The sequence below is a fragment of the Pseudopodoces humilis genome, chromosome 6, assembly GCF_049639895.1.
Source record: "Pseudopodoces humilis isolate 2021_Gansu_Grassland_sample_001 chromosome 6, ASM4963989v1, whole genome shotgun sequence".
In the NCBI taxonomy this organism is placed as follows: domain Eukaryota; kingdom Metazoa; phylum Chordata; class Aves; order Passeriformes; family Paridae; genus Pseudopodoces; species Pseudopodoces humilis.
Genome location: NC_142205.1, coordinates 25,906,694 through 25,930,539, shown reverse-complemented (window position 1 = coordinate 25,930,539; position 23,846 = coordinate 25,906,694). Strand labels below are relative to the sequence as shown.

General features: G+C 39.6%; 2 protein-coding genes across 3 annotated transcripts in view; one reads left to right on the top strand and one right to left on the bottom strand.

Annotated features, from left to right (window-relative positions):
* Positions 1-1,771: 1,771 nt before the first annotated feature.
* OCIAD1 (OCIA domain containing 1) lies at positions 1,772-17,370 on the bottom strand. Its single transcript, XM_005517722.3, has 8 exons — positions 17,284-17,370; positions 15,807-15,891; positions 12,227-12,280; positions 11,720-11,767; positions 8,931-9,060; positions 6,568-6,773; positions 5,053-5,202; positions 1,772-2,199 (listed from the first exon to the last, which is right to left on the bottom strand). The coding sequence occupies exons 1-8, from the start codon at positions 17,326-17,328 to the stop codon at positions 2,162-2,164; spliced, it is 756 nt and encodes a 251-aa protein (XP_005517779.1). The 5' UTR covers positions 17,329-17,370; the 3' UTR covers positions 1,772-2,161.
* Positions 17,371-22,286: 4,916 nt separating this feature from the next.
* FRYL (FRY like transcription coactivator) overlaps positions 22,287-23,846 on the top strand; it is a 162,078-nt gene continuing 160,518 nt past the window's right edge. The window contains exon 1 of one of the 2 annotated variants that reach the window (XM_014261370.2): positions 22,287-22,414. The gene's annotated coding sequence lies outside the window, so the exon portion shown is untranslated. Of the gene's footprint in view, positions 22,462-23,846 lie in introns of both variants that reach the window. The other variant, XM_014261363.2, reaches the window with a different exon arrangement.

Genomic DNA, 23,846 nt, shown 5'->3' with positions numbered 1-23,846 from the left:
TCCCAGCAACAATCCATCTGCCATCAGTTCCAAGACACTTGGTTTCAGTTAAAAATTCCCAAAAGTCATGGAAGTGCAGTATGAGCAAGCTACTCATGGGTGACTGGGTAGCTATGAAACCATGAGAATGTAAAGGCCCACTCTGAAACAAGGGGGTACTAATGGAAGAGATGCAGGAAAGGGGAAGGAAGAATATTGAATTCCTATGGCTGTTCAGTGAATCAGAGGCTCAACATACACATTGTCACAGGAAACTGAATGTGACCCAACTTTGATGAAACATCAGCTCCCAATACTCTACTAAATTAATAGCCGTGATTGTGAACTCTCCTGTATTTAATGTGTACTAGAGGTGTGAAATCAAAAGAATTTTAAATTAATTGCAAACCAAACTTCTTCAAGTACAAAAAAATGTCTTCTGAGAGAAACTGGATGCAACAGAATGAAAAATTTACATTCATTTAAAAAATGCTATCAATACACAATGTTACCTCAAGCAGAACAATATGAATTGACATGCTTTTTATTTTCTCCTCTAAGAAAGGAAGAAAAATTCTGATTTATATAAAACACTGTGCTTGTCCACTCAAAAACATGAATGTGAGGCAAGACACTTTACAGGAAGGCACCATCATAGGAATCTATTATTATCATCTCGATTTTCTGCCTCCTGTTTCTTGCATAACTGACAACTAAGAAACTCTGGGAATATTTTCATGATAAAGCTAACCAGCTTTGGAATAGCACACTGAAAACCACAGCAATACAATTCTGGCAGACTGTATTTTCAGAGTTCACTCATCACAGCCATGAGAAGCATTCTCTAGAAGGTAAATTTCTGATACAACTTCAAGATTATCCAATTAGCACACTGATTGTTTTAGATCAGCTTTTCTGAAAGCAATCTTCCTGTTTAAAGTAGTATTTGGCTCTTTAAGCATCCTTCTCTTTTCCCACTTTTTCCTCCTCATTTCAGCCATTTGCTCTGTACAACCCCCCCAATTATCTTCTTACTTATGCTGTTTTGCTGCAAGTCCACTAAATCAATAAGGTCTTTGAGAATTTTCGACTTGGTAGGCATGTTGTTTTTCAGCTCCAACAAGGATGTCAGGAATGCTTTTCTGCTATCAACTTAATAATGGTTATTTTGGTCCCTTATAGCCCAAACCCCCAAAGAAACACAATGCTGGGAGACAAAACTGCACAGGCGAGAACATGAAAATCCCTGAGTGAAGGCAACATTTGCAGACACAGAACAGGTGATGTAAACACCAGGAAATACTCTTCAGTTTTACCAATGTAGCTCTTCTCTTAGAGATAACAGTAACAAAATATTACATTGATTGGCATCTTTTCTCCATACACACAGCTGTTTTGTCATGACTTTCAAAAATTGAGAAATAAGGTCAAATATGCAGAGCCTAACATTAACAGTCAATATATCATTCAAGGTTTTACCAAAGTTTGTCAGGTTTTGCCTTCTGCACTTAAATGTAGCTATTTTCAATACCTGCAGTTTCATGCAATTATTTTTTTCATAAATGACTGTCTGTAGAAACCTGTTGAGGGCAAGTCAGAATATCAGTCTGAAAATACAACTGGCACCATGAAACAGTTTTGAAAAAGTTATGGCTACTTCAGTATCTGGTTTAGCTCTTCAACCCTTTTCCCCTCAACAGTTTAGTAGTATTTCTGACATTACAAACCAAGTATAACAACAATTTCAAATTCCCAGCATATCACTTTCAGACAAAAGAAGTGAGAGGTTGAGTTCTAGAGGTAACTTTTAATGCAAGTCTTGAAAATTTGAGAAGATTCTGATATTCTTCCCTTCTCGACACACGGGATTGCATTTATTTACATGTATTTTTACCTTATGCTATATGTTCATATTACCAGTTCCCCTTCTCATTCTTAAACAACAGCATAAATGGTTTATAGTCATGACACCTGATAATAGCCTTGTTTTTCATTTATGCAAAATTAAAAAAAATTAAGCATAAATACATTTTTTAATCTTCTGGCAAGTCAGGATTTTCTCCTCATTTATTAATAGTTGTGTCTGGCGCAGCACACCAAAGGTGCTGATACTCATGACTAATCTATTTGAAGTTCAAGTTAGCTGAGAGGAGGTAATTTTCTTCAGTTCTTCATCTGATTCTTACTCATCCCAGGTATCTCCATATTTATTTACTTTAACTAAAGAAAACAAAAGAAAAAACAAAAGTAGTCATGTGATAGTTTAACTGCTGAAGTTTATCATAGATGGTGACAAGAAGTATAACGAAGTGCACTGTCATCTGAAGTGGTATGTGGGGAGAGAGTCAGTCACAGCACAACAGACATGTAATTAAAGCTACTTTTGAATAAATGGGGAGAAGAGTTTACTAATCACTTCACCTTAATGAATTAATATTCAATCAGGAGGCCTACTGTGCTAATTCCTGCTCTACAGAATTTGTAATTACTTTGAAACAAATATAAAGTGTGGATGAAACAAAGACAATTGGAGGAAACAGGCAAGGAATGTTACAATAAATAATGAGGCTACATAATCTGGTTACATGCACAGTTGGATGGATTTGGGATAGTTAAAAACACATTCAAAGACAAACAAACAGAAACCAGTAATCCCTACTAGGAAACTACTCAGCCATTATTATTTGGCAGCTTCCTTTAGCATAGGATTGAGTCAGAGAAAAAAAAACAGGGTAGTGGTCTAACGGCTTTGTTCAGAAGTGTGCCACTGCAACTGAACAACAACCAGAAAGTGAAAACAGGCTCTCTTGAAAGTGAGTTGCAAAGTCCTCTGTAATTGATTGCCATGACTGAAAAGGTTAGGGATGGCTCCATTTGATCCAGTAGGAATGCTGACACTAATCAGGCACCCCTTTATAAATCCACTTGCAAGTTAATTATTAAGCTCACTGTTTATTATTAACTATGCAGCAGAACAAGTGGAATAGAGCAAAATGCCTGGTCCTTGTTTCTGTGAGCTACCAGCAAACTGAGCATAATGCCCTGACAAATCTCTTTGGAGATATTGCAGCGAGACACAATGAGAAGCTCTCTCAAAGTACGATTTGCTCTCCATTTCTATTATCCATGGCAGCTGAACAGGCTGCACTCATTCCCTGGAAAATGGGCCAGTCTAGATCACTATGCAGATGCACGCATTTGTGCCGCTGCAGGGAAGGGAGAGGGCAATGGCAGATGGAAGTTCGGGATTGCTTAAAGCTTGTTCAAACATGGTTTGGTTTCCCTTCTGTCTTTGCAAGGGAGGGCAGAAATCACTGTCTCCTATATGCTAGGGACCCAGTGATAAGAGGATGAACCAAGGGGTAGTTACTCAGAAAGCATGAACCAGCACATAGCAAGTAACATGTCCAGTTTGACACTGGACATGGAGCTAAATCGGATCTTAGCCCACAACATCAGTGTAATCCCTGAACTGCAGATTTAAATGTACTCGCATGTGTAAACCATTCCTAAATTTTTGAATTCACTCCTTACTCTTTTTCCCTAAAAATGTGAAGAGATACTTTAGAAAGTCTATTTACAAATCTCACGCACCACTCAGTTTTATTCTCAAAGCCAAAGTACAGCCTTCAAATGGAACACAGAAATATAAGGAAATATAAGGAAAATAATGCAATATTTGATCAACATTTTATAGAGGTCTTTTATATACCTCAAGTAACTAAAAATAAAGTAAGAAATACACATTCTCATTTCACATCCATATTTGCCACGGAGTATGGCAAGGTTTTCAGAAAGCTGCTTAATGCACCGTTCGCAAGTGACATTTCTAGGCTTTCTATTTGTGGAGAAGTATCTTGAAAAAGAAACACTGTAAATCCGTGAAGTGTCAGCCAATGGAATTTAAAAGCAATCTGAAACCACAGCTTCAATAATTTTTTCATGTTTCATTTGGCACAGTCACATAAGAGAAAGCATTTTATCCTTGAAATACTAGAAAAAAATCACTACACAAAAATTGTTTAATTTTTCTTTCAAGACTGAAGATCTGTCCAAAGACAGATGATCTGCAGAAAGTAATTCACAAGCATCAAAGAGACTGACACTCTTAAGCAACTCTGTTCCAAAGCTTAGTGTCACTGCTTCAGAACGTTTTGCTTTAATACACTCTTCTATACTTATTACCACTCATTAAGCCTAATAGGAGACAACTTTAGGAAGCTAACTTCCTAAAAGTCTTGTTGCAACATGGCCGACAAGACTGGGCAGTGCACACAAACCCAAACAATTCACCCAAGGTGACTTGTCCATCAGTGTGTTAAATGGTAAAATATTCCTCTTGCTACAATTGTTTTTACAGATGCCACATTAAATATAAGAAGTTCTACAGCAAGCAATTATTAATTGCTTCTGTGTCTCCTTTTCAAAAAATTGATTTGAGTCAAAAAGTTGTCTGCATGGCATCTTGCTCTTCAGGATATTGCATTCTTATTTTGCTCTGTAAAGTTTTCTTTTTCATTGTGAAAACAAATCTCAATATTGCTGCCAAATACCGTTTCCTTCCTCTGGGTTTTAATGTAGAAAATTAACCTCTACAAACAATGCCTCTATAGAAATCCACTAATTCCACATGAAACTATTCATAAAAATAAATACCCTCCCCTTTAAACCATCAACCATGTGCTCTATTTTGAGAGAACAATGCTATCTCAAACACACTCCCCCCTCCCATAGCTCTTTGGTATAGCTCTGAGCTCAGAGAATTCTTTGTTGAAAGAGGTTGCTCAATATACTCAATGAAGCAAAACTTATGAGCTTTTCAGTCTGGCACCAATCAATATGGTTAGAGAAAAGGAGTTACAGTTTTCTATTGGATGATTAAAATGTTAAAAAAAATAATTAATCTGAAACAGGAAAATACAGACCGTATGTATCACATATGGGATACCTGCAGATACTCGAATTAGAAATTGCTTAAAAGGTATGCAGAATTAAGCTTTGTGTTTGCAACCATTTTTAACATTATGGCAAATATCTGAATTTCACAAGTATTTCTGTAAATCGGTATATTACCTTCCTTAGCTTGTTTTTCCTGTGAAAACTTGCTTGGAGTTTCTGCCTTTGGTGGTTGCATTACTTCATATGTCTGTCTGTGTTTATTCCTTAATTCCTCATATGTGATGCCTTTTTTTTTACGAGTTTCTTCTGGAACTGGAGCAGGTTCTGAAAGCAAAACAAAGAGAAAAATACTAAATGTGACATAACACACCAAAATTTGGCTTCAACATGTTCTAGAATACCAGTCAACTACTGTTCAATCCCAAATTAAAAGAAGCATGACAACTGCAATTCTAAGTACAACAGTGAATGTATATGGTCTTCAAATAATACGTTGCTTTTATCCTTTTAATTTCGTCAAACTGCTTTGAAACACTGGCTGTTAATTAATTTTCTTCATGTTACCATAAGAAATTCTACCATGTGGTACTTGATGGTACTTGATGGTCACTTTATCTAAAATTTACAATAATTATACATTTGAGATAGATATGATTTCTGAAGAGAAATCTAAGTGAAGCTCAAGGGTTTGCATTAAGGCTTTTAAATTTTGCTTTCAAATAATTAGGACAATATCTATCATATGATGCCTGATAAACATTTAATCATTTTATCTATATTTATAATGCAGAATCTTGGTTGAATAATAAAGGTTTTACCAGCTACTGATAATTTTGATAAAATGCCATAATAATTTTCTTGACACGTTTATATCTGATACTTTCATGTAATTATAACCAAGTTGCATGAAAGGGCTTTTTTAGTGAAACAAAACATCTTTCGTAAGTTGAAAAAATCCAAACTAATTCGAAGTACAAAACCCTGTATTTGATAGCAACTTCCTCCTTTGTGTACCAGAGATACATGAATTCAGAATCCTGTGTTTCCCCTGCAATAACTGAGAACAGTTCATACTGGAAGGAGGGGAACAGCTGCACGGTACTTGAAAACCATTTTAGTTCTCTGTGAGAAAATCAGACCGTTGGTGGATAGAACACAATATCCATTCTGTTCCCGGGAGACATAAATGTCTGTTACATTGTTGTGAAAAAAAATTTTAAGAAGTTTAATGTCACTGAGTTACAGCAGTATCCAGTTACAGCTCCAGGGAGGGTGGAACTGCAATCACCTTGGAAGGGCCAGCAGGCAATTGGTAGGCTGTGGTTTATTCAGTACAGTGAAGTGATGGCATATTCCCCCTTCTTTCAGTCAAAAAGAACTTTCTGTCTGACTGAGTTTTTTGCAGATTCCACAGCAGATTGCACCTTGCAAGTTAATTCAAGATCTTTACTTGCAATTAAAGTGATTTTCAGCTAGAAAACCCTGAATCTAGTCTACAGTTAGAACACAAAATCTATATTCATCTTCTGTGTAAAAACAATTCTTGTATTTTTTCAGCTCTTTCATTCAAAACCACTATATTGTGCCATATGTGTTTGTATAAGGTGAGAATACATAGTTTAGTAAGAGTGGTATCTAAAAGAAAGGCAAAAGTCTTTGCAGTACAAACTGTTAAATATCAAGACTTACCTTGAATGGTGTAATCAGTAATTCCTGTAGGTGAAGATTCATTCAGAGAAGCACTGAATGGTATGGGTTCATAACTTGAGAGGGCTCTATCTGTTGAGCTGTAATCATCTGAATAGCTAGAAGAAGGTGGGAATCCAGCTCTTGGAGAAGATGACTCAAATGACTGAGAAGGTGCGTCTGAAAATTCAGATTTACGACTGGAACGGCTGGAAAAGAATAGAACTAAATATTAAATATGAAAATACTGAAGTTAAAAATGGAACTATAAGAGTAACAATACTTGCAATTCAAGAAAATGTTCTTTCATTTTAAATAGTTTAGTTTCCAACTGAATCATCATCTTAAAAAATTTTGAGGATGTTTTAGGTGTTTTCTTTACCTTGCAAAAATTTCTATAGTCTCTTCCCCAGCATTCTTCCCTTCCTCACAGAATCTAAGCTCATATCTCCAGAATAGGAGGGAAAAGAGACAAAACATATTGCACTTTACAATAACTGAAGTTATAATCCTTTTTCCCAAGGAATCTTAAGACAAAAACACCCCACATCAGACACAAATAGTACACGGTGTGCCCATGTAACTAGTAGGTAGTATGAGCTACAGTTATTTTTAAAAGCCTTTTAGGAATAATTTGGTATTTAAAACCCTTCATCATTAAAAGCTGCTGTAATTGATCAGGACTGAACAGCAGAAGGAGAACAAACAGCTATCTGGGGAAAATTAAGTTATGAAAATTAAGCAAGTTGCTGAATTCTGCAAAAATATTAATGAATTTTCTCTTAAGAGAGAAAGGTAATATCATATAAAGAATAATCTTGAAATTGGTGCCAGATATTTTAAAGTATTCACTGTATTCTTAGAGTGGCCTTGCAAGCCACTACACAACATGTCCCTCCATCAGGAATGCCACCACTTTGTGCCATTAGAACATCTCTAGAATATTTTATTAAGTTTTTACTTTTAATTTCTGCTTAGCTGTACTTTTAATTTCCTATTAAAAACATTTGCAATTACTCTTTATTTAATTTTCATAATAAACATACAGAAAAAAGCCATTTTATTGACTCAATTATGTTTTCAAAATATATGCAAACACATTTTTAAAAAACTAACGAATCTTTTAGCTCCCTATGAGTTTTTAACTGCAAATCAAATTACCAAAATGCATTAATTAGCAGACATACAATGCCCAGGAAAGTATAATGATTTCTGTTGCTGGGTTAAAAGCATAGCATGTATGGATAATAATGCAATTGAAATGAATTCAAATTATTTATTCAACCAAGGAAAAGGAATTTATCACTTAGGAAATAAAACTTTACAGATACAAATGGGCCATTAACGGTTGAAGGAATTTATTGGTGTGGCAGATGATGATACTTAAACAAGTTCCCATATAAACACAATTAATGAGCATGACAATTTCATATTAGAAACTGGAGGGGGGTGAAGGGACAAGTCCAACTCCAATTCAGTTGATTCTATACAGCAAGTGTATGAAGTGGTAATGCCTGAAATTGTTTGATGTCATAAAACCATAAACATTTCAGAATAAATGTAAATCTTGCAGACAGAATAAAAACTCTCATAAATTTGAATTTATAGTGTAATTAACAATTTAAGCAAATCCTTTATAAACATTTAACAAATCTCAGCACATACACAGGAGGACTACTACTCACTATCCAAACACTATTCTCCCAGTTTTGAATCAAGGGTTTAAGTGACATATTCTGAAAGCAGCTTGCATTAAAAACCAGTTGAAGTAGAAAGCATTCTGGAAGAAAACAGGAAATAGTTTTAAGAACCTGATGAGTTTCTCATATGTACAGCATAATGCTGTTACAGATGTAAAGGATTTAAACAAACAGCACTTAGTTTGACCACCGTGCTTCTTCCTGCACTGATATTGTTTACTGAGCTCTTTCCTTTGATAAACACTGAAATCATTTCCACCCTTTTCCTACTTCAATCAAACTATGGGAAAGACTTCCAGAATGTAACACTATTTTATTTAAGTTAATATAGTTTACTTCTAAACTGGAACAACAACTTGTGCTGTAAGTAAATTTAATGGGAAACATTCTTAATTTTACAAGGGATACAGTTTGCTAAGTAAAATATTTATTTTTCTACTTCTCAAACTGATCAGTTGTATGTAAAGCGCTCAAAATATGTATTTTATAGCTTGCCAACTGATACGAATACAGATTCCTGAAAGTGGTAAATTTGAGGTAATAGGGAATGAGGGAAGGTGCAGCTCTGAAGGTGTTGGAAAGCTGCAGAAGTACTATTGACCTGTTAGTGTTTAAAATACCCTATTCAGAATATGTTTTAAATTTAAAAGATACTTAAATTCTTACTTAGGTGAACTATGTCTCTGAGCTTGTCGTAGAACATCTCCTATTGGGGAATCCTTCAGTTTCTTAAATTTCTCGCTACAGATTGGCAAGTAGGATATCTTTCCAGCCAGGTATCCACACATTCCAGCAACTTTTTAAAAAGAAAAAGAGATGCGTTTACATGCTGTACTATAATATTCAACATTGTTTTAAAATAATAATTTCAAATAGATCATGTAGTTTCTTGAATAAAAGAAAGAAAACCAGATCTAAACCAAAACCACACAGTAATCATCTCTGCTTCTTCTGCAGACAAAGGGTACTAAAACCAAATGCAACAGCTGAACAGATACATAAAGTAATGATTTAGACATGGTGTAAGCATCAGATGATTTCAGCTAGTACTTGGTGAATGAAAGGTGACAAAAAAAAAAAAGAAAAAATAATTGCATTGTTTTTTCCCAAGATCTAGAAATCACAATGAACTATCAAAGATAAACCAATCAAAAATAAATACAGGCAGTAAATTCTGCTAATTTAATCCATCAGAACAGTCAGATCCTGAAAAGGCTTTACTAGTATGAAGAGAGGTCTAAATCAACTTAGGCTCAGTATCTTCTGTAAAGAATTCCGTGATTTGGCTGCCAGAGGGCAAAAAACTGAACTAGCTGAACCCTTGTAATCACTAAGCAAACAGCTTGAATTTAGTGCATGAGCTACTTCCATCTGCTGCAAAGGACATAAGAATAAATTACCAAGATAGCTCTTTCTGGTCCTAAAACTTAAAATTTCCATTAACTGGCTCCAAGTTTTATGAGTGGGCCAGTGGTGTATGAAGGATTCAGTGGGAGTTAACAGTTGTTTTCTTGTTGACTTTGTGGGAGAAAATTACTGGACCCTTTTTTCATGTGCAATGAGTATTTACTAAATATAAAGAATCTCAAGTCAGGAAAGAGTTAATTATCAGTAATGTTAATCCTCTGCAATTCTCAATGTAATCTCTAGATTACATTGCCTGGGAATCAATACGTAGGGGATTTTACCCTAGCCTGCTGTACTGAAATTGTGATTCCTGTTCTAATGTCCTGTTTTCTAAAGAAGGGTAAAAATCCTTTTCCATGGGAATAGAGAAGAACAGCCACAACTATGAATGAAGTTTACAAATGAGGAATGTAACGGTTTAGTTGTTAAGCAGGTAAAAAAAAAAAATCAAACACCTCATATACAATAAATATGTGCAAAGAGAAAAATTACAAGCCCTTAGACTGGCCTAAGAAGAATTCAAACTAAATATTTAGCAAAATAAAGCTTAACAGAAAAGCTGATTACTCTTTCACACAAATTACAAAGAGAAAGTCTCCTTTCCTTGAGGCCTTCTAGTAAAGAAAAGGGGGAGTATCTCTCTGGAAGACATTTCACTCAAAGTAATCATTGGTCAAAGTATTTGGATTATTTATTACAGAACTAAGAGCCAGATAATCCACATTTTTGAACTTAGCACAATAAATTAGGTATTGTTCTTTGCTTCTACATTAACTGTGACAAGATCTTAGAGAAGCTGATTAGACATGACCAGGTCCTATTGCAGACTAATCTAAAGTACAGGCACAGGAATCTTACCCTTCTTTGTCAAAGACAGAGAGAGGATTAGTAGCTCTCTGCTGTGTTGAAGGGGATGCTGTCAATGTAGTGAATCAGCCATGACTAACTAGAAGGTTCAGTAAATTGTCAAGAGTACCTAGAAAACCACTGAGAAAAGTATAGTTTTCCTGCAGGCAGAACACCCTAGCCAGCCCAGCTGCACCTTATTCTTCCCCTGATTTCAATAAATTAGTTCTATTAAATAAGAAGAATGTGGCCCTTATGTGTAGGAGTGACTGAGGAAATAGCAGTTCTATTATTTATTAAAAATGTTTGTGTTATACCATTGTTTGGTGTTCAAAGAAAGTAACCACAATTTATCATAAACAACTGAAGCCCTAGTCTCTCACATTCATTTATCTGCTTAAACAACACTTCCTTGACCACAAATCATGGGGTTTACCCTCTTCCCACTGAAGTAAACTGGCTGTATCTGCACAGATTGGCAAGATGGCAACTTCCTGTTTTACTGTCCTGTATTACATTGAAAAGGTTAATTTATTAAGTTAATAATTTATTTTTGATTATACTTAATCCAAAAATCATTCACATGAAATTGGTTTTTTCCTACAATTGTACATACATAATGTCCAGGAAAAAAAAAAAAAGTAATTAAAATAGCCTGAATGGGACACGTGAGATACATGAATAAAGACCTTCAAATTAGGAAGGGAGGGGTGGGTGTATTCTGGCAATGTAATTTAAAGTAGGGTTGCACAGTTTCTATTTACAATGTTTTTATCTTAAATGATTATGTTACATTTATCAAGCAATTTTATACAAACCTCATAAACAAAACAAAAGTTGTCCAAAATATGCAGTACAAATTCAGACAGTGAATAAATCACTGAATCATAAAATGGCTTGATTTGCAAAGGGACCTTAAAGATTATCTAGTTCAAACCCTGCTGCCATGAGGAGGGACACCCTGCACTAAACCTGGTTGCTCAGGGCCTCATCCAACCTGGCCTTGGAAGGAGGAATGAGGTATCCACAACTGCTCTGGGCAACCTGTCCAGTGCCTCAGTAAAGGATTTCTTTCTAACATTTAATCTAAATCTCTCCTGTTTTAGTTTAAAACCATTGGTCACAGTGGGCATTAGGAAAAAGTTCAGAAAAAGAACATACCCCGTGAATACAAGCTGAATTTATACATAGCTTTTACTTACATGCAACTTTAATAAAAGAGCCAAGTCTTGAGCTATCTCTTAGAACACCTGAAAATGAGGATGAAATCAGACATTAAGATATATTACATAAAATATATGTAATCAGTTATTAAGAATTAAGTTGAAAAACCTCAACTGTAGTTATGTTTGTACAAGTAAGTTACTCTTTTACACTTCACATTAAAGAAAACTTAAAAAATTCCTAATATCTGAATTTCCCGTGAAATTTAAAAAATCTAGGAATTATCTCCTTAATCATATTTAATCACAGGGTTATTTGTTCTATAATCAGTGACATATTGCACTTTTTACACAACATAAAACACACATGAACTTGATTTTAAATTCAGCTCCTTCTTTATATTGAGAAACTCCAAATCATGTAGCTGCAGTTTGAACTTCTTTTAGTTACAAGTAGATTGGACATGATATTATCATAATAACTTTCCTAACAGCAGAACTCAACTGAGCAAATTGAAATGAAACAGAAGTAGTTTTACACTTTACCTTTTCTAATTAAGAAACTAGTACCAAGCATGCTCACTGCAGCCAAAGGAAAAGCTGTGAAGAAGAAAAAAAGCGGTTTAAAATCCAAATTTCAATATTTTCAACTACATTTAACAAATATGCAATAAAATAAGAGTGCTCTTAAGTTAATTTGTATAATATAAAGATATATATAAAATTGACAAACTGTATATATATTATCAAACATTGTCAATTCCAGTTTTTAAGACATACTACAAATTATGTGGTACTAGTTAATGAGTCACCCTGCCTGCATTATATTTCATGCTTCCTAAAATACAAAAGCCAGTGTCAGATGGAATACAGCTCTTTAGACTAGACTCCAGGTCTAGCTACAACTCCTACAGCATCAAGGTACAGAACTTTAAGCTAGAGAGGCATACACAATTTGTCCTAACAGGAGGAAGTTGTACAAAGGCTAGTGCCTCTAAAAATTGTTGATAATCAAACTCTGATGTTTTAATGTAAGAACTTTGGAAAAAGTTTAACTCTTACAGAGCTATAAATCAGATTGATTAAAATTAGGCAATGTTTTATTCACCAGCAAATTAAAAAACAGGGCAGCTTTTTCTTCTTACCAATCACATTATACAACCTGCTTAGGGTCAGGAATGCAGAGAAAACAACATTCTGGAAGGCCATCGCTGCCTACAACAACCAGCCTAACAGTTTATGTCTATTTTCATTATATTGAAAGACTTTATGTGGCAAGAAGCATTTGGAGATTGCAAAAAACAAAATTAATGGTTCTTTCAAGCAATGATAATTATATAAGATTATGGTGCGACTATTCATAAAGACCACCACCCCTGCACAAGATACAGGGAAAATGAAGTAACAAACACGACAGAAGTCTAAAGTTATTTACATTAAAGATTTAGATGTGCCATAATGAAATTTAATTTCATGCAAGGATAAAAATGTAGTTATTACAAAAAGGCTGAATGACTTCCAGGAGAGAATTTTTCCAACAGCACTAGATGGCTGAAGTATTTTGATGCACACTATTTGCTAATTAAGTTCATATTTGAAGACAAATTATATTATTGGAAAGCAAAGTATTAAAGAATACTTTGCAAATTAACAGCTAATTCCCTCACAAATTCTGACAGGTTGAAACTAGGTAAGGAGTCCAACCAGCATCTCAGGGTAAATGCAACTGGACGTCACATTTAAGAAGAAATACTGGCTCCTTGGTTCAAAGTAAGATTACAGCAAAACTTCAGAATAGAGAATAAAACCTACCAACCTACTAGACATTAAAAACCTGATGCTTTTAGAGATTCCAGACCTAGATTTTCCAAAATTTACCATTCTAGATTTTCTGAGATATAAAATGACAGCAGATTTTAAATTAAATTGTAAAAGAAAAACAAAACAAAACCTGTTTTGTTTTCAAAAAGAAATGACAAAACAAAATAAAAAACCAACAAAAAAACCCCAACAAAACAAGGGAAGGGAGGGTGTGTAAAGAGAAATACATTCAAAAATTATTACAGAGGATTTCTGTCTAACCATTAGAAGTTTGAAATGATTTATAGACCTAACATAAAACACTCCAGATACCAAAACCAGGCTACATTTGTATGTGAGCATATAAGTGACCTGAAATGGTAACTAAAAATAAAAAAAAAAAATATAAAAAAAAAAATATATATATAAAATAATGAATGAAATTCAGCTAAATGAAAATTGGATTAATTCCTAAAAATTAATATGAATTATTCAACTGTAGGAAGAAAAAACAAAACAACCTTAATAAATCAGAAAACATCAATGCTATGGGCAAAGAGTACTTTTTCTGCTTCAGGAACAAAATACATCTAGAGAAAATAATGGAAGGTTGATATATCAACAGAACATAAGGATGGTAATATAATGTACCCAAGTCAAAATTGTTTCATTGGAAAAATGTTGGATCAGCATGATTTGATTTTGTTAGCAAGACCAGAAGTGTGAAGGATAAAGTTGAAGGCTGTAGTGTGAATTTTTAAGAGCGTAAGAATTTATACAATAATGTGATTACAAATTAGTCACTCCAGTAAAGCATATATTAAACTGAATTGTGAAATGACTAGTGGCAGAAACTGTTAAGGGAAACTACGTCAAAACCCAGATGGTTTGTAAGAATGAGTAAAATTTGCTACAGCTTGAAATTCGAATAAACAAACTGAAAATACACAGATTTATAGTAACTTCAGTGAATACCAAAAGCTGACACAATACAAAGTGAGGAGTTCAGGGCAGTCACACAAGCAGCCTGTTGGAAAGGGGAGTTCAAACAATATGTATTTAATACAGTGAATACAACAGTCTAGTATGCGTACGCTGAACAGGGAAACAAAGATGGGAGACCTAGAAAACAATGATGGACTTTAGGCCCTCCCAGTGAGATAATAGCGCAGTACTCAACTCCTGGAAAAAAAAGTCTGTCACTGTTGTAGCTCCCTAAACAGAAACAACTCAAGAAACTAACTTAGAGCTTTCAAGTAATTCCTACATGTTGTTTCTTCAGTGACTATATAAAGATGCATAGGGCAATGAACTACATTGCCAAGCAGCAGAACAGCTCAGGAACAAACAACTCTCTCTCCTCTTTGTTTTCCAGAAGAGAGATTATCAATAAACCATAACCAATCATCATTGTAGCACTAATGGACCTGCCTCTTTAATTTATAAAACTATATAGAAAATGGCTACATTTTAGCAAATATGCTGAAGACTTCCAAGTATTTGTGTAAAAGCGGGCGAGGAGAATGCGAAACCAATGGAGAAAGACAAAACAGAATTTTGAATCGTTAATTCAAAATCACAATGCCTTAGGAGCTATTCCTGAAAGTACTGGCTTCCATGAGAAATCAGAGCCCCAGTGTGCTAAAATTAGAAAATCTGCTGCTAAATTCTTCATCTGTCCTGGTTTTTGCCAAGCCACCTACCAGCATCAGGAGTAACCTAGTAGTGTGTGATAAAACAGCAGTTAACAATCACAGCAGAAGGCTTGTTCAAACCTCATGACCAGGTGTACAAAAATCAAGCATGCCTTGAACCTTAGGGTAACAGAAAACATGGACACACACAGCAGTTTTCTCTTAAAGTTGAGTAGTGACTACTTATACACTGTTCTCTTCACAGGTCTCTATAAAGATGAAAAGCAATAGTTATAAATCCAACTATTTTATTCTTGCTTGTTAAAGATAACAATAAAAATTGAAAATAAAAATGCAGAAATAACACAAAAAAGAAAATCCAGTAATATAAATGAGAGTCATTAATTGTATCTATCTACAGACTTTCAGTAAGCACATTAACTTAAAATATGAAGAGATCTTTTTGTAAGGCACAAAACTTAGAAATTATGTCACACCTTTTACAAAATTGCTGCAAACTCTTAGTAAATACTACATGGATCAGCATTTGCTGGGACACAATTTTAGTACATGTGAAGCTTGTCAATGCACTGTTGTGCTATATTGACCCAGGCCCTCTGTAATGCCTCAGGTAACAGAAAAAGCTAAGGGCGGAAGGAAAGCAACCACGTTTAGCAGCAAAGTTAACTTACCTCTATATGTGAAACTCTCTTCAGCACATTCCTTGAGTAGTCTTCTTTCCTCCTCTGTCGGAACATAAGGCTTAGGTACTTCCCTCTTTCATCAGGGAAATAGATTAGAAAAGAATGGACAAAAGAACAGTTTGAGGCCATTTTTCAAAATCAAAAAACGTAACGTCTAACTTTCACATCTTGTAGTTTCTATACTTTCACCCAGCTATACTTAAGAAACCAGTGTCTCTTGTCCATAAATGTCATATGAAATATACCATTAAAAAATTCCAATGCTTTTAAAAATTACGTGAAAGAGCAGGAAATACTTTGTAGATGGTCAGATCCAAACTCATCTCAGCCCTGCTACTTCAGAAAAGCCTGCTTTGGTCCCTCCAACCAGCCTTCCAAATAGCTGACATCTGACAGATCATTAAGTGCCTTTTTAAAGTATTTCTCAGGGTTTCGAAGACAACAGGGTGTGTTGCTGGTTCACACAGATATAATTCAGCGAGAGCTGACCAGCTGTTTCACCAGCGTGTGAGGTTTGTGCAGAGGTGCTGAGCCTGTCCCACCGTGAGAGCTGTGCCGCCGGGCACGCTGCCAGACACGGGCAGGAGAAGCACAGCCGTGAGAAGGCTATCGGCACTAGGGGAACAGAGAATCAGAGAGTCAATTGGGTTGGAAAAGACTTCTGAGGTCATCCAGGACTGAACACCACTTTGTCATCCGGACAGTGGCACCAAGTGCCATGTTCAGTCGTTCTTTAAACACCGCTAGGGAGGTGACTCCAAACTCTCTTAGCAGTCCATTCCAATATCTAATGACCCTTCCTGTGAAGAAATTTCGTCTAATGTCTAATCTACACCTCCCCTGGTGCAGTTTAATACTATGCTCTCTTGCTCTATCGCTTGTTGCCTGGGAGAAAAGGCCGATCCCTACCTGCTAACAACCCCCTTTCAGTTACTATCACAGTTGTAGACGGTGATAAGGCATTCCTGAGCCTCCTTTTCTCCAGGATGAACAACCCCAGCTCCCACAGCCACTCCTCATAAGATTTGTACAGACGCCTCAAGAGCTCCGTTGCCCTTCTCTGGACATGCTCCAGCACTTCAGTGCCCTTCATGAATTGAGGAGCCCAAATCTGAACGCAATACTTGAGGTGTGGCCTGACCAGTGCCAAGTACGGGTGGATGGTGACTTCCCTGCTCCTGCAGGCCTCGATATTCCTGATACAGGCCAGGATGCCACCGGTACAGAGCACATCGTCGGCTCACGGTCAGACGTGAACAACTCCTTAGCTCCTGCCAGGACCCCGCGCCCGGCCCCGGAGAGGCCTCAAGGGCACTGGTCCCGCGGGGAGCTCAGGGCAGGAGCGGCCGAGCGGCTGTCAGGAATCCCCTTTCCCCGGCCCGAGCCCGCCGCCTCGCTCCCCGCCTCGCCGCCCCCAGCCCCGCCAGGTTTCCCCGCGGCAGCGACGCCGAACCAGCGCAGTTACCTCGGCCGCGTCGCCGCCGGGGCCGGGTCCCTGCCCGGCCTCCATGGCCGCCGTGACCCGGAACTGCGCGCGGCGGTGCAGGGAGCATGCGCGCAGCCGCTACCGCCGCAGGGCGGGCGGGCTGCGGCGGGGCCGGCTGGGCACGGCGGAGCTGCCTGCGCCGGGCCCGGGCCCGTGCTCCGATAAAGGGCAGCACAGAGCTTTTGTCTGCTCCCGCCTAGCTCCGGCTGTGGGCACGGTACCCTCAGGTTTGTGAACCGCTCGCTAAAGATGCGTGGCTGGAGTTTCCTAAAAGGAAAGGATCTCTGTTGCCTTAAAAAAAGGGTTTTTCTGAATCAGGACTAAGGGAGGGTCTGGTGGGCAACTCTTGAGCTCGAAAGTGGTATAAATTTGGTGGTCAGGATTGTCTTGGAGTGGAAGACTAGGAAGTTGTGTGCTTTATTCTAGCTAATGCCGTGGAAATGGTAGCTTTAGCGGGTGCTTGCTGTTTATGAGAAATAAGGAAAAGTTGAGGAAAAAACAATAAAATACTTTTTTTGATAGCGCAGTGTCTGCCTTGGCATTTTCTTGTAAACAGGCAGTACTGTGGCTTGAGTTCACCGTATGCCGATATGCCCGTACTTGCCTGTGGAATGCACCACTCCCTTTAAGCCTTTCCTAGAGCAAGCCATTGCCTCTTTTCCCTGGAATTCGGCTTAAATTGCTGCTTTCTGGCTTGATGGCTGTACAAAAAAGGGTCCATGTCTGAAGACAGGAGAAGGAAGGTTTTTGAGATTGAAGGTGATTTTTTGAAATTGATATAGAACTATGAAAGGAACACCGCAAATACGTGAAGGGCGTAGGACAAATGGACTAATGAAAGCCATAGATGAGATTGGATTATTGAAACAGGACGGGTGAATAGAACCAGTAACTATGTGTAGAGGGGTTCATTTATTCATACCTCCTATTGTACAATAAATACATTTCTAATTTGCATGAGATTGGAAATAATTTGTGTTATCAGGCAATCTCTGCTTGTCACCTGAGCCCATGCTAATGAAACATTCTCCAATACATGACTGTCCTTGATGCGTGTTATTAGTTGGAAGGCAAAAGATTTTGGCCTCATCAGCTCAATACTTATGGGATTATAGCGCAACTGTATTAAGATGACTTCATGTTTTTTTTTCCCACTTATCTTTCAGTACACTGTAGGCAAAGAATACAATGGGTTTTCAAAGTTTGAACTCTTGTGGGGTAGGACATGCCTATGAATTGCACCTCCTCTAAACACGGAGCTTCACTGGGGAGGAAATGGCAATCAGTCTCCTTCATTGTAGAAAATAATGACTCTGAGCTTCTGATTTGCTTCTCTGTTGTAAAATTAATAGTTATCCATTCAGTTTTCTCACTTCATCTTCAAGTCTCTTAGACTTCTAATGGGAAAAAAAGTAATTAAAATCATGCAGCAAACTGGTGAGTTTACCATCCATTCAAAAATCTTACCTAGTACAGTCTTCTTGTGAGGTACTTAAGGGTTTCACTTGGCTACATACATCCATTTGTTGGCTTAGAACTTCAGTTGTAGGGCCATGTGCAGCATAGATGGTAGACCATATCTGTATCCTTGGCAGTTCATTCTCTGTACTCGAGACCTGTTTTTGGAGTTCATTCATTGAAAGAAATGTTAACAAGGACACCCTTTTTAACTCTCTGGTCTATTTTTACAACTTCCTTTATACTCATGCTATCTTTCATGCAACTATGAGAACTTCAGTTTACAATCAGTGATGGCATCACCGAGTCCTTCTGATAAAAATAAAATGTTGTTCTCTTGCAAGGCTGAAGGCTATATATTTAAGCCCTATCTTGAATACTGTTTTCTCTCCTTTCTGCTTTAACAGGTGCCATTATGCAATATGCCATTTTTTGTTTATAAATCTATGTGCTGGAGTAGTTCTTAAGAACTCTCAGGGATCTCAAACTGTTTGTTTTAACAACAAGCACAGTAGTGATTTGATGCTTCAACAGCTGTTTTATAATTGCTGTTCTGTGTTGTTTTAAACAGAAAAATTATAGATTATTTGTAATAGCATAAAGTTATAATTTTTTGGCTACTTTAGGAGTCAAAATTATTTTTAGGAGTATTAAAACTCACATATCTATGTCTCTAAACATTTTATCTTTTACGACTTAATATCATGTAAGAATGAAGAATATATTTAAGATTCAAAATACTGCCATACAAAATCTTGATAGTTAATCTTTAGAAATTTGAAGTTATTTCTTGTGAAGGAGAAGCCTCAAAGGAAAAATGAAAACTTCCAAATTATGAGTGGCTCTTAATATGAACCGATTACTTATGTTAACAAGTTGTAAGGTGTGAAAAGTCACATGGTTTCTAATTGCAGTACTTTGCAAAACAAAGTGGTGTATATTCAGAACTCTTGAAGGTGGAGCTCAAAGAATTATAAGAGTGAGCTCTGTGCAATCTGTCAAATGGTTTAAAAGTTTATCTTTCTGATAGATTGTTTTTTCATCCCCTTATTAACAGTCAGTGGCAGGTTTTATACAACTCCACTGCAAAACAAGGAGGTGGCCTAACAAATAAGTTTAACAATACTGTATAAGACATAACTAAAACCATTATATATATGAAAGAGTTGGGGTAAACGCTGATCTGGTAAGAAAAGGTTCTGAAACAAGTACTGGAAGTGTATGAGCTCAAGTACATAGAACAATGTGAATAGTGATTACTTTTTTTCTGTTGTTTTTTGCTTGGTGCTTTGGACAATACAGTAAAATGCAACAGCTGAGAGGTTCTGGTGGCTGCCAAGAGTTAACAGGACTGTATTTGGAAAAATCTCTCCCTAATGAGGAAATAACAGTGCCTCATAACAAAAAGAAAAAAAGAACATTGTTGTAACTATTACAACTGGTGGCAAACAAAGAATCAGTTATTTGCCTGAAGCATTACGGCATGTCAGCAAGAACCAAGAGTGGGTGTCTTTGAGGAGCTGATAGCCATAGCCTCAATTAGTAAGGACTTTACCCACGTAGATAATGATTGCTATTAATATTGACTGGTACTGTAATGTATTTTGAAAATTACTTTACATGTTAAATAATCTTTAGAGCTATTTTGTAAAGCTGGCAGATAAAGGAGCACTTGGGTTCTGACAGTGATTGACATCTTATAAAGTTCACATGCTCAGGGTTAAATACCAGTGGTCTGATTTCCATTGGTGGTGAGATTCTGGTGCTCTTGTCTCAGTTACGTGCATTTATTGGGAGGATCACTGAGCCCCTAACTCAGAATAACTTCAAAATCAGAAGCAACTTGCGACTTACTTTGCTTCATTCATCTGAAATGATGCACAACAACAGTAGCAATGAATCCTGTTTTTCTTGTAAGGTCTGTCACCCATATTTGGACTGTGGTACAATTATTAAAATACAGTAAAAAGTACCCCACAAAGTTCTTAAATCTATAGGAAAGAGTTAACCTCAGCTACCAGGATACCTTTATTTTTTTCCTCTCCTGCTTTCTTTTTCTACTGATTTCTGCAAATTGATGTACATCATCTGTCTCAAGGGTATGCAGCACATGGACATAAGTAGTTGCGGGGCTTTTACTCCAAATAAACTATAATAGTAAAAACTGTGGAATAGAACTTTGAACTTTTTCTAATAGAAATTATTACAACTGTTGTGCTAGTTCATTTGTTCTTTGTACTTTTCACTTCTGGTTTTGTTGGAAATGCTTATTATAATACAGTACTTTCATGACAGGCTTATGTTTAACAGTGGGAAAATGTTGACTTCAGGATTCTTTCTATTGCTATTTTGCAAATCTTGTGTTATTTTATCACACTTTGTTTTTCTCTTTCCTCCCCCCTCTGTTTTTTTGGGGTTTTTTTAAGCCTGGAAGCTTTAAGGCACTTTAACGATAAATATAGTTACTTTCTAACTAGTTAAAACGTTAATGTTGGTACTGTTTCTATTAACATTGGCTCCCAGATCTTTTGCATTGTTACTTCCAGCCACCTGACTTGTTGTATTTGTGAAACCCTGGCCAGTCCCAGTAGCAGCTCAGTTTTCTGAGGATGATGTTGTGAATTATTTTTTTACTCCGCCTCGCTGCCAGTGCATTGCGATAAATCTTGCAGCTTGGCGCCTGTGGGAACTACATGAAATCAAAGCGAATATCCAATGGCCAGAGCAGTCCAAGTGCTTTATATGCCATGCAGGGGTGGCGGCAGCTTGCCCTGCCCTGCCCCGCAGGCTTCCTGGGAGCCAGGCTGCTTCTGCGGGGGAAGTCCGGCTCTTCGCGTTGGTAGAACAACGCGAGTAATTCCTGGCAAAAAGGCGATATCTCAGCATTTGTGCAGCTGGCCGAGACACAAATATTTGCCCTTATTCGCTTGGGGGAAGGGCGGATTTTCCGACCGCTTCCTACGGGCGAAAGGAGCGCCCTGACGGCATGGGCACGGCGCGGCGGGACCTCTGTGGAGCCTCAGCAGCCAGGAGACTTCCTTGATGTTTCCCAGCCACTCCGCTGCGTTCCCAGAACGCCGTTTGATTCGCGGCTACTTTGATGATACCGGCCTTCTTAACGGTAGCGATCGGTCCTGCTCTCTCCCAGGGGCCGCTCTCCCCACCTCTCCTTAGCCTCCGGGGGCTGGGGCGCTGCCCGGGCGGGAGGCGGTCGGCTCGGGGAGAGCGGCGCTCCGAGCGCTCCGGGGGCGGGACCCCCCTCCGCCCCGGCCTATCACAGCCACGGGAAGCGGGCGGGCACCGCCAATCGATGGCTCGGCTCGCCGCTCGCTGCATGGCGATTGGCCGAAGCACGGAGGGGCGGTGCCGGGGGGCGGGCTGGACGCTCGACAGCCAACGGGGAGAGGGTGCGGGGGCGGGGCCGTGTGAGTGCTGGGCGCCTGCCCCAGTGAGCGCCGGGCCGGGCGGGGTGGTGCGTGCCAATGGGACGCGGCGTGGGGGGGGCTTGGGAGCGCCGCGCCGGGACGTCGAGGTGCCGGAGCGGAGAGGCGGCGTCCGGATAAAGCCAGCGGGGGATGCTGGTGGCGCGCGTCGCTCACCGGCTCCCACCAGGGTCGCTCTGAAGTGTGGGGGGGACCGCGGCCGCGCTGAGGTAGGCGACGGCGCCCGGTGCTGCGGCACCTTCCACCGGCGGGAGAGGTGAGGCGGCGGCGGAGCCCGGATCCGGTCGAGGCTGATCGTAGGGAGAAGGGGGCGCTTTGCCCCGACGGGAACGGAGCCCGCGGGTTGTGCTCTGTGGCCCTGGCGCTAGCCCGGCCTCGGCCCTTGCCGCTTTGTTTACGGCGGGGAGGGAGGGACGGGAGGGAGGGCAGCGTGTGGCCAGGAGGCCCTGCCCGTCGTCGCCGCGGGGGCATGAGGAGGGCGGAGACGAAGCAGGGGTCGGGGGGGCTGCCTGGGCTCGGCACCGCCCGGCCGGCCCCCACCTGGGCTCCGGATCTCGTACCCTGGGGAGACGAAGCCTCCCCCGATCCCCTCCGCGGCCCGCGCTCCGTCTCCTTCCGTCCCTTCCTCCCTAGCCGCGGCCCCACCCGTGCGTGCCCAGCTTTCTCAGCCGGTGGCCCCCGGAGCCCCCGGGGTGGGAGCGCTGCTCGCACAGCCCCGCGGGCCGAGCGTAACGCGGCGGGCGCCGCCCGGCCGGTCCCGCCCCCCCCCCCACCCCCTCCGGCCGCCCCCCGGGACAGCGGGGCCGCGCAGCCGCCGGGCAGCCACCGCCGCAGGGGATGGCGGGGCTGGGAGCGGGCCAGGCCGGCCGGGAATGGCGGGACGGAGCGGGGAGGGTGGCACGCAGCCGGGCTTTGTTCCCGGCTCCGCCCCACCTGGGGGTGTCCGGGGGCTCCGGCAGAGAAACGTGCGTCCCGGCTCCTGGTGGGGAGGGCGGTGCGGGCGAGCAGCGACGCCCCCGGCCACCCGTGCCGCACTCCGCGCAGCTGGCCCGCTCCCCCGCCTTCGGGTGAAACTTGGGAGACTTGAGCGGCGAACTAGGAGCCGTGTGTGCGCGCCCTTCGCTTAGTGTGCAGCGCCTCGCTGATGGAGTCGCTCTGAGGTGATTTTAGGACCAAGTTAGCCTTCCACGGTTTTTACAGCTTCAGATAGGCGTGTTTGTGTGGCTGGAAGTATTATAGGGGCTTAATTAGTTTTCTCCTCTCCACTTTCACGTGTATGTGTCTAGTATTTTGTTAATGTGACAATTTTTGTTGGTCAGTCGGCAAGTTCGGTTTGTGTCTTGAGCAGAAATCACTGTCTGACAATCAGAGTAGCTCTAGCTAAAACATCCTAAGGAGTCAGACGGAAAACATAAAAAAACCCTGAAAACCCAACAAATCTCAAATATTTTGGTGGTCACTCATACTGAGGGAGTTGCAAAAGCAATTTGCTAATATGATCTCGAAGAATAGTAAGGCAATCTGGAGACGAGGCAGCAAGAGTGTAACCTGGAGTTCCTTTAGAATTGCAAATCTCAAATGGACAGTAGGGAAGAAATATACTAAACCAGAAAACGAGTTCTTTACTCCTTCGTGCACTGC

Coding starts and splice junctions, on each gene's coding strand:
- OCIAD1 (XM_005517722.3), bottom strand. CDS start 17,328: ATGGAGGCCGGGCAGGGACCCGGCCCCGGCGGCGACGCGGCCGAG. Junction 15,892..17,283: donor CCGGCGGCGACGCGGCCGAG/GTAACTGCGCTG, acceptor CCCTGATGAAAG/AGGGAAGTACCTAAGCCTTA. Junction 5,203..6,567: donor TACTGATTACACCATTCAAG/GTAAGTCTTGAT, acceptor TTTTGCTTTCAG/AACCTGCTCCAGTTCCAGAA.